The sequence below is a fragment of the Sardina pilchardus genome, chromosome 7, assembly GCF_963854185.1.
Source record: "Sardina pilchardus chromosome 7, fSarPil1.1, whole genome shotgun sequence".
NCBI lineage: Eukaryota > Metazoa > Chordata > Actinopteri > Clupeiformes > Clupeidae > Sardina > Sardina pilchardus.
The window spans coordinates 33,384,837-33,394,836 of record NC_085000.1 but is presented as its reverse complement, the minus strand read 5'-3'; the positions used below and the strand labels follow the sequence as shown (position 1 = coordinate 33,394,836).

The 10,000-nt window shown below is 43.2% G+C and overlaps 2 protein-coding genes across 3 annotated transcripts in view; both read right to left on the bottom strand.

Annotated features, from left to right (window-relative positions):
• LOC134088002 (NACHT, LRR and PYD domains-containing protein 3-like) overlaps nt 1-5,497 on the bottom strand; it is a 12,002-nt gene extending 6,505 nt beyond the window's left edge. Inside the window, exons 1-7 of the mRNA XM_062541891.1 lie at nt 5,483-5,497; nt 4,866-4,970; nt 4,580-4,693; nt 3,403-3,501; nt 3,188-3,263; nt 2,698-2,902; nt 1-581 (exon numbers count right to left, since the gene is read on the bottom strand). The exon at nt 1-581 is cut by the window's left edge and continues 1,214 nt beyond it. Coding sequence (XP_062397875.1) covers nt 1-581; nt 2,698-2,902; nt 3,188-3,263; nt 3,403-3,501; nt 4,580-4,693; nt 4,866-4,909 — 1,119 coding nt within the window. The 5' untranslated portion in view covers nt 4,910-4,970; nt 5,483-5,497. The remainder of the gene's footprint in view (nt 582-2,697; nt 2,903-3,187; nt 3,264-3,402; nt 3,502-4,579; nt 4,694-4,865; nt 4,971-5,482) is intronic.
• Nucleotides 5,498-9,191: 3,694 nt separating this feature from the next.
• LOC134087994 (NACHT, LRR and PYD domains-containing protein 3-like) overlaps nt 9,192-10,000 on the bottom strand; it is a 20,162-nt gene continuing 19,353 nt past the window's right edge. The window contains exon 15 of one of the 2 annotated variants that reach the window (XM_062541880.1): nt 9,192-9,222. In XM_062541880.1, coding sequence (XP_062397864.1) covers nt 9,213-9,222 — 10 coding nt within the window. In that variant the 3' untranslated portion in view covers nt 9,192-9,212. The remainder of the gene's footprint in view (nt 9,223-10,000) is intronic. The other variant, XM_062541881.1, reaches the window with a different exon arrangement.

The window sequence follows — 10,000 nt, the reverse complement described above, 5'->3', positions numbered from 1 at the left end:
GCTGTAGATGCATTCATTGTGCTGGAAATCCAGAGGAAGTCTGCTTTCATCCAGACCATCAAAGATAAAGGCAATGTTGTATCGGTCCTTGTTGGAGAAGGCAAAGTCTTTTGTTTCAGTGAAGAAATGATGAATGAAGTCCAAAAGGGTGAAGTTTTTGTCTTTCATCAGGTTCAACTCCCGAAAAGGAAGAGGAAATATGAAATGGATATTTTGATTTGCTTTGCCTTCAGTCCAGTCCAGAATGAACTTCTGCACAGAGACTGTTTTTCCAATGCCAGCCACTCCCTTTGTAAGCACAGTTCTGATGGGTTTGTCCTGTCCAGGTAAGGGCTTGAAGATGTCCGTATATTTGATTGCTTTTTCCTCCTGTGTTACTTGTCTCTTGGATACCATCTCAATCTGTCTGACTTCATGTTCAGTATTCACCTCTACACTTTCCCCTTCTGTGATGTAGAGCTCTGTGTAGATCTTCTCCAAAGAAGTAGACTTTCCCTGCTTTGGGATAACTTCACATACACTATGATACCTCTTTGCGAGCCTATTTTTGAGTTCTTGTTGACATCTAGGAAAAAGTCCATCTGTAAATAAAGACACATAATTAAGTCAGATGTATTACAGAAGTGTGTGAAGTGAGCCATTTGCAGTAGCACTTGTAGCCTTTATCAGAACATGTTGCAACAGATTACATCATTTCAGTAGTCATGGCAGTTTGTGTCTAATAGTAATTTGGGAACTTTCATCCAGTGAACTCACATCAGAATCTTATGAAGACGTCAAAAACTAGATGTACCGCAAAGCGATACACAATATGACCGCCGCTCAGTCCTGCACATTCTCTCCGCAAATATCAATCACGCTTGTGTTTCCATCGCCTACTCCATCCCTACTGCAACTTTTATGTATGTACTGTAAATGAGTGTGTGCATGTGTGCGCTTGCTTTTCTGTATGAGTGCTTCTCTGTCTAGTGTGAGTGTGTGTCTGCTTGTGTGTGTGTTTAATGTGTCTCTGAGTATATGTTCACTGTGTTCTCTGCCGTCACTGTCACTCCAATATCAGATAACACACACACACACACACACACACACACTCACATGCGCACGTGTGCACACACACACACACACAAACACACATGCACAGGCACACACTCACACACGCACACAAACACACACTCGCACACACACACACACACACACACACACAAACACACACACACAGGCACACCCAGAGAGAGAGAGAGAGAAAGAGAGAACACACACAGAATACACACAGATAACACAGACACAGAGAGAGAGAGAGAGAGAGAGGGAGAGAAAGAAAGAGAACACACACAGAACATGCACATACACACATATACACACATGCAAACACACAGATGGGCACACAGAAACGCACCCACACACACAGGCTATAGTACATCACACACACATTCACTTCTCAGCTCCGGTGGTCTCACAAAATGTACTCAAAGATGTGTGTGTGCATGTGTGTGTGTGTGTGTGTGTGTGTGTGTGTGTGTAGGTGTGTGTGTGTGTGTGTAAGGGTGTATGTGTGCATGCGTGTGGGCGTGTTTGTGCATGTGTTTGTATAATGTTTTATGTACATGTATGTATGTAGAGGTGTGTATGTAGTGTACAGGTGTGTATGTAGTGGTGCGTGTGTGTGTAGGTATGCGTGTGTGTGTGTGTGTATTTATGTGTGTGTGTGTGTGTGTGTGTGTGTGTGTGTGTGTTCCTGCATGTTTGTTGCACCCAAAGCAACCATTCTCTTTTAAAACATATTTGGAAACTAGTTGATTAAAGGTTTCTAATGGTGTCACTTATATGTTTCTAGGACAAAAACTAGCAGAGATTGAGATGTTTGGAACAGTTTTTGAAATCCCCAGGGGGGGATTTAGACTCCAGATAATACCACCATCTACTGGCCGATGGGTATACAGTCCTGAATGTACACATAAATCCATTTATTTTATAGCCCCCCATGGATGAAATTCCACAAAACTTGGCATATTCCCAGAGGGTGTCAGGTTAATCATACACACGAAATTTGGTGCAGTTCATAACATCTCATCTGAAGATAGGGGCAATTAAAGCAATATTACATTGCATTTTCAATTTTTACGATGGGGGGGCAAATCACAAATGACTGGTTATACGCTAAGTTGATGCAAGCTCTAGAGAACAACATACCATAAACATTTTGTCATCCTCGGTGCCACGGTTCAGGTAGTTATGTAGGAAAAACTGTCATTTTTGGGCTTTGGGCGGGGGCAGCGCGGGGGTGGAGTGACCCCCGGGGACGAAACGAAAATTTTCCATAGAACTCTACTGGGGCTACATGCCCACCAAGTTTCATGCGCTCCGGTGTTACGGTGTCCCGGGAATCGTTGACGAAAAATGACAAATTGACAAATTGACAACAACTATATGACCGCTTCGCTAGCTACGCTAGCGGCGGTCATAATGATAGTTAAGAATAAAATGACAATATCTGTTATAAATTCAATCACTCAAGGATTCCATTGATGTTTAAATAACTTCATTCAAAATACAAATAAATAAACCCAGTTACGTTTGGCACTGATTGGATTAGATATCACTGGAGTAATTAACTGAACATGACTTAGAACTGCCAGATTCTTAAATGTTTTTCAAATTGTGTAACAAACTAAGCTAAGTAATGAACAAAAAACTCACATTTCTCCAGCTGCTGAGCGAGGATCTCCTGACTCATGTTCCTCAGGATGTGCACTGCAATCTTCAGAGCTCCATCTCTGGCATCTCTCTGGTCCTCCTCATCCTCCTCTTCATCACAAGGGGATTCTGGGTAATCATGACTCAGGAGCTTCTTGAGTCTCTTCAGTTCCGTCTTCATGAAGGTCATGACTTTTTCCTCAAGCTTCTGTTTCCCAAAAAACAAGTCATTCCATCAGTAATGAAATAAACATGAAGATTTGATCAGCAAATGTTCTCTATTTGCTAGTCCACAAACATTCTCTATTTCTTCAGTGATTTCCAATTGATTACATCACACCATAAAAATACCTGTGTAAAATAACTGTAGAATAATGTTTTTACATGGTCGTGATTATTTAGTTTTTGTCATCTGTGGATGAATATTTAACACACACACACACACACACACACACACACACACACACACACACACACACACACACACACACACCTTGAATAATGTAGACAGGTCTTCATGATAGACCTTGCTGAGGGTCGGATTAATTGTTTTTTCATCCTGTAGGATGCTGAAGGAAATATAAGGACAGCAGATCAGCAGTCAGCTATCAGCCAACAGTGTTTACAGGAAGATGTATTTATGGTGAGCAATATTGCCACAAATATGTTCACTGAATATAATAGGAAATTCTTAGGACGGATTCTTACCTAGGATCAGGATGACTGCCTCCCTCTCTGAAGTTGGGGACCTCACCCTTGGAGTCGTCACTCTTCATGGACACACAGCTGGGTGCAGGGGAGTCTGGCCTAAATGAACACATCATAGCAGTAAATCATAGCAGTAAATCAATAAAATCAGTCATTTTAATACGTATTTATGATTGTATGTGTGCAATGATGCACTAAATGTTTTTTTTTATTCTGGTTTTACTTTAAGATTGGTCCCTGCCACTTACCGGTACGTATTAAAGCAATGATTTCTTACAGCAGCCCAGATCTGGCTGCATATCACAATCATGCGTTACAAAAACAAAACATTCCCAAAAATGTGACACTACTGGAACAGGAAGCTGCCTTCAGAAACACTTGTTATGACCTCTACAGTAAATGACTTGCTTATTCTTAATGTATATATATATGTATATATATATATATATTACTCATTCATTCACCTCTTTTCAATTACCCAACAAAACCAGGTTCACTTAAATTCTGGCCTTTCATGAAGATTTATGAATTTTACAAGATACCATCACTACATGGACTATACAAATATACTCTATGAGCCACACATCATAGATCTTTTTTATTCACATTCTAAGTGTCCCAACCTTTTCAGAATTCAGGTTGTACAAGTATGTCTCAACATTAGATGACAGATAGTCACATGCTCCGGAATTCTAGCCTAGAAATCTAGACGCACCCTAGCGGCAGCAAATGGAATTCAAGCAACTCTGCGTTGGCTTGCGAGCTGGAAAAATCTAACTTCTATCGGGCCATTCACATCGTGTATAGAGTCTGTGGGCGGGCTTAACATAATGACGACTAACCTGCGACCATAAGTTGCAACTGTTAAGCGTGAATTCCCCATCCTGCTACTTCAAAACAAAAAGATGATTGGTTGTAGCACTACCCTACTGCGTGGAGAGGGAATTTGAAAGACAACCGTTTATCCCACCCCTCCGATTGAGCCCTGCCTATGGTGAGTTCCCACCCCTCCGATTGAGCCCTGCCAATGGTGAGTTCCCACCCCTCCGATTGAGCCCTGCCAATGGTGAGTTCCCAGCGTCAGGCTCGTCCGGCTAGCGGAAGGCGGTCAGGCTACAGGAATTCATATCTGCACAGACGTTATAATCTTTCTTTCCAGATGGAGACCTGTTCTTACCTGGCTTCTGGATGACTGCCTCCTTCTCCGAAGTTGGGGACCTCACCCTTGGAGTCGTCGCTCTTCATAGACACACAGCTGGGTGCAGGGGAGTGTGTCCTCTCATCCACTGGCCTTCAGCAAAATAAACACATCATACAGCAGAAACTCATTAACTGCTCAGGATTCCCTATCCAGATATTTTAAGGACTATAGTCTTTCTTTCCAGGTGGAGACCTGTCTTACTTGACATCAGGGATCAGGGTCATACTAGATGATGTATAATCCCAGTGAGAACAGAGCTCACCTTGAATGTCCATGGCCACCAGCAGAGGCTCCATGCTGACTCATATTGGAGGCAGAGCTGCAGTCACTTCCTCATCAGCACCATGAAGAACAGAATATTTGAGAACTGCAAAAAGAGAAAAACAAAACATAGCCTACAGTACAATGTCAGTGAGTGAACTGAGTAGTTTTTAACACATGTGCAGGTTCACTTCATGGCATAGGCTATGGGCTGGTATGGTAGTAGCCTATTCCACAGGTGTCAGATGATAGCTATGCAATTCACTGAATTTTGTGTTTTCAGTGCTTGGTCCGCTGTAGGGCAGATTACACCAAGAGATGAGACCAATTCCACCTGTAGTTTTCGTTTTTTCCCTAATAGGCTAAACCAGAACATGGTGGCTAGGCATATCCTTACATGTCAACTACCTTGGCTTTTGGTACCTAGCTTAGCCTGTAGCCTACTGTAAACTTAAACTCGCCTCCTCAACCTCATAATGATCTTATTAATGGACGCCTGGTTACATTATGACTTTATCGAAGCTTACCGACCCATTTTAGCCAACATAAAGAAAGAGTAGCCTATTTAGCCAACTATTTCACATTCCCCAGGTCGTTGATATTTTAGAGTAAACTTACGTGATCGGTGAAGTTGTGTCCAGTCCACCAATGTAGCGAAGCTCTTTCACTTTCTCTTTAGAAATACGGAAGTTGATGTAGCGCAGTAAAGTTGGTTTTATATTGGATGTTGTTGGATATTCGACACATTCGAACAGTCTATTTAAAGTAAGTTGTTGCAGGAAAAAAAACATTGGGTGGCGGCACGCTCTTGTGATTGTGACTGTCTGTATGATTTTGATGTCATGCCCCGGACTCCGAATGCCACCCTGGCTCTCTCTCCCACTCGCTTCCTGTCATTATCCACTGTCCTATCTCATTAAAAGGCATAACAAGCCTACAAAATATACAAAAGAAAAAAAAGATATGTGAGTTTATTCCTGCTCACTTTATTCCTGCTGCTGGCCCGTAGTAGGCTATAGGTTTCTGTCTCCAGAGAGGGTACACAGACAGACAGACAGACAGACACAAACAGGAAGGCTGTGGTTCTGTGACTGCTTCTGTTTCGAGCACAATCACATAGTCAGTGCCCACAGCTTTGGCAGCTAGTTTTACCCTTCCTGTTAAGGATTTTTTCCCCCAGTTTTAATGTTCAAACCCTGCAGTTCTTCTCGTACTGAGCAGGATTACCATTGCAACAACACATCATCAGTATAACCTGTCTCACAACGGTCTAAACCCAGCTCACGTTTCCTATTAGTGGGTGAACAATCCAACACCTGGGGAATTCTGCTTTACAATGATAGGAAGAGCCGACATATCAGATGTCACCGTTGCAATATTCAGAGCTGCTGCGTTGATCTATTGATGTTGTCTATGGAAAAGTCAAACTCACAATAGACTTGCCTACAATTGTGTCAAGAGAACAAATGTTGAACACCAATGTAAGGCTTTTATATTTTTTATATACATATATCATTTTCTATCGTAATATGCTAAACAATTAAAATATTAATTTAAGTCTTAATTGAATGGCAGCTGTTCACTGATGTTTCTTTGTAAGCGTCCAGCCTCCCTTTGGGTACCCCGTGTTTCACGTCACAGTGCTGTGACCTGTTGCTAATCCCCAGAGTAGAGTGATAGTGTGCACACTTATGGAAAGGGCACATACAGGGTTCATGTGAACCATCACACACTCACACTCACACACCTCCCACCACTTACACACCTACACTGCGAAAACAGCTTGTCTAATAAAATCAAACCAAGTCCTATTCATCTTATATCAAGATCAAAAATCTAGTTGGTATTGTTTTCAGTACAAAGACATTTGTCTAGCAATTTCTCAGGAAACCATTTGACTTATTTTAAGACATCTCATCCTGAATAATAGTATAACATTTCTATCGTGTGTTTGCACTTGATTTATCCTATTTAACTGCTAGAGTAATAAGGAAGATATTGTGTAGTAGTTTGTCATTATTCATTTGTTGTGGATTAGATGTTCAAAGCCTGTTGCACACCAAAAAAAAAAAAAGAAAAAAAACATGTTCAACTTGGAAATCGTAGCAGAATGGATGAAAGAGCACAGTGGCTACCTGCAGTGTGCACTAGGCTGAGCCTGAACGTGGCCATGCAGTGTGCACTGTTCTGAGACTGAACGTGGCCATGCAGTGTGCACTGCTCTGAGACTGAACGTGGCCGTACAGTGTTCACTATGCTGAGACTGAACGTGGCCATACAGTGTGCACTGTTCGGAGACTGAACGTGGCCATACAGTGTGTGCACTGTTCTGAGACTGAACGTGGCCCTGGCCCCACACACTGACTGCAGGGCTATCCAGCCTGCATGTAACCACAGTGTCCAGCAGAGGGCAGTGCAGGCCCATTTCTCCTCACACTCCAGCACTGATAAGCTCCCACAGATCACAGCAGGCAGCCAGACTCAGGCCCTGTGAGAGGTAGCGTCTACCCTGTTTGCTACTGTATGTGTTTATTAGAGAGCTCAGTAAGCTTTCACACACACACACACACACACACACACACACAGACACACACACACACAGGCCCTGTGAGAGGAAGCGTCTGCCCTGTTTGCTACTGTATGTGTTTATTAGAGAGCTCAGTAAGCTTTCACACACACACACACACACACACACACACACATACACACACACAGGCCCTGTGAGAGGAAGCGTCTGCCCTGTTTGCTACTGTATGTGTTTATTAGAGAGCTCAGTAAGCTTTCACACACACACACACACACACACTCACACACACACACAGGCCCTGTGAGAGGAAGCGTCTGTCCTGTTTGCTACTGTATGTGTTTATTAGAGAGCTCAGTAAGCTTTCACACACACACACACACACACACACACACACACACACACACAGACACACACACACACAGGCCCTGTGAGAGGAAGCGTCTGCCCTGTTTGCTACTGTATGTGTTTATTAGAGAGCTCAGTGAGCTCAACCATTGAAACACAGTCCACTAATGTAGGTCAGCTGTGTGCACATGTTTACGGTTTCTTTCTCCAAGGCTATTGTAATACACACACACACACACCTTTCAGTCCAGGGTTTTTTAGCGTTGTGGGTGCATGTTAGTGTTCTTGTAGTCCAGGGTTCTTTAGTGTTGTGGGTGCATGTTGGTGTTCTTGTAGTCCAGGGTTCTTTAGTGTTGTGGGTGCATGTTAGTGTTCTTGTAGTCCAGGGTTCTTTAGTGTTGTGGGTGCATGTTAGTGTTCTTCTAGTCCAGGGTTCTTTAGTGTTGTGGGTGCATGTTAGTGTTCTTGTAGTCCAGGGTTCTTTAGTGTTGTGGGTGCATGTTAGTGTTCTTGTAGTCCAGGGTTCTTTAGTGTTGTGGGTGCATGTTAGTGTTCTTGTAGTCCAGGGTTCTTTAGTGTTGTGGGTGCATGTTAGTGTTCTTGTAGTCCAGGGTTCTTTAGTGTTGTGGGTGCATGTTAGTGTTCTTGTAGTCCAGGGTTCTAGGCCTCATGTGGTCTCTGCTGTCTCCCTCCCTACAGATGCCATATGGTTTCTGTCCACTAGAGGGCACTGGAATGCAGAACTGGGTCCCCACCTGTTAACACCTTCCCCTGTTGTGTTTGTACATGTTGATGATGATGATGATACCCACATTGTGTAAATGTTACTGCACCTGTAAACACCTTCCCCTGTTGTGTTTGTGCATGTTGGTGATGATGATGATACCCACATTGTGGAAATGTTACTGCACCTGTAAACACCTTCCCCTGTTGTGTTTGTACATGTTGATGATGATGATTCCCACATTGTGTACATGTTACTGGTGAGGTGTAGCTGTGTACCCAGCTATAACAGACTGGTGTGTTAACTAGAGGGGATTCCATAGTGCATCTGTAGGTGCTTGATCTAGAGAGGAGGAGTGTGCAGGGCTTTGGAAGTAGTCAGTGATGGCACTCATCAACACTGTAGGGTAGCACATTTTATTCACATATTACATAAAATCAGAGCACATACTAACTCATCACATTTAAATATTGGTTTCATCATAGATATTGATTATATATGATAATACAAAACTGCCCATTTAAAGTGTAGCAGTGAGCAGTTGACCCACATGATGAGTGGAGCAGCTGGAGGATCATCTGGTCCTGAGTGTCTGGAAACTGCAGCATCTGCAGCAGCTGTGCTCCATCACACTGATGGATGACTGATGCAGCATCTGCAGCAGCTGTGCTCCATCACACTGATGGATGACTGATGCAGCATCTGCAGCAGCTGTGCTCCATCACACTGATGGATGACTGATGGCTCCACACTTAGTACCTGCTGAGGAGATTAGTCAGATTGCATCATGCTCAGTATGAGGTTTCTCCATCAGGATTCCTCAACACTGACGTGTGTAAATGTTCAGTATGAGGTTTCTCCATTAGGATTCCTCAACACTGACGTGTGTAAACATAGGCCCTTTCCGAAACGGATCCCTACTCACTTCGACTCGGTTAGCGAGTGAACTTCCTTTTCAAGTCCACTCGTGGGTGCGGAGAACACTCGCATTGAAGGGTTAGGGGGTTAAAACAGCGCTACATTTCGGATGGGCTTGAACGGAGAAGGAAATTGACATCCCTGTGTATTAGGATATACATTCCTCTTCTCTCCTTTCATTACTACGAGTGAGGAGTTGCATTTTATGCTTTATTTAACATCAAATTATAAAAGTGCTGTAAATGCGACCGGCACGTGTGTTTAAATATTACTGTACGATCTTGCACATTTTACTGAGTATCAAACTAAACATGAGTTGTTACAATGTAGCTTAAATCACGCTTTTGTCTGTAAATGCTGTCATACGGACCAAAAAACAACTGGCAGGGAGATACGCGAGCTGCACGAACACTTGAAAACAGTTGCACCTGCGTTTCAAGACAGCATCCATGCTGACTTGCTCCTGGAGGCGTGGTAGCCCCTCTCCCTAGGCACTTCACTCGACTCAAAATTCGTTTCAGATGATACTTAATGTGGCGGACCCTCGTGTGAACGCGCAAACGAAGTGGAAGTGTGTAGGACTAGGGTTTAGGGGCACGTTTCGGAAAGGGCCATGCAGAAC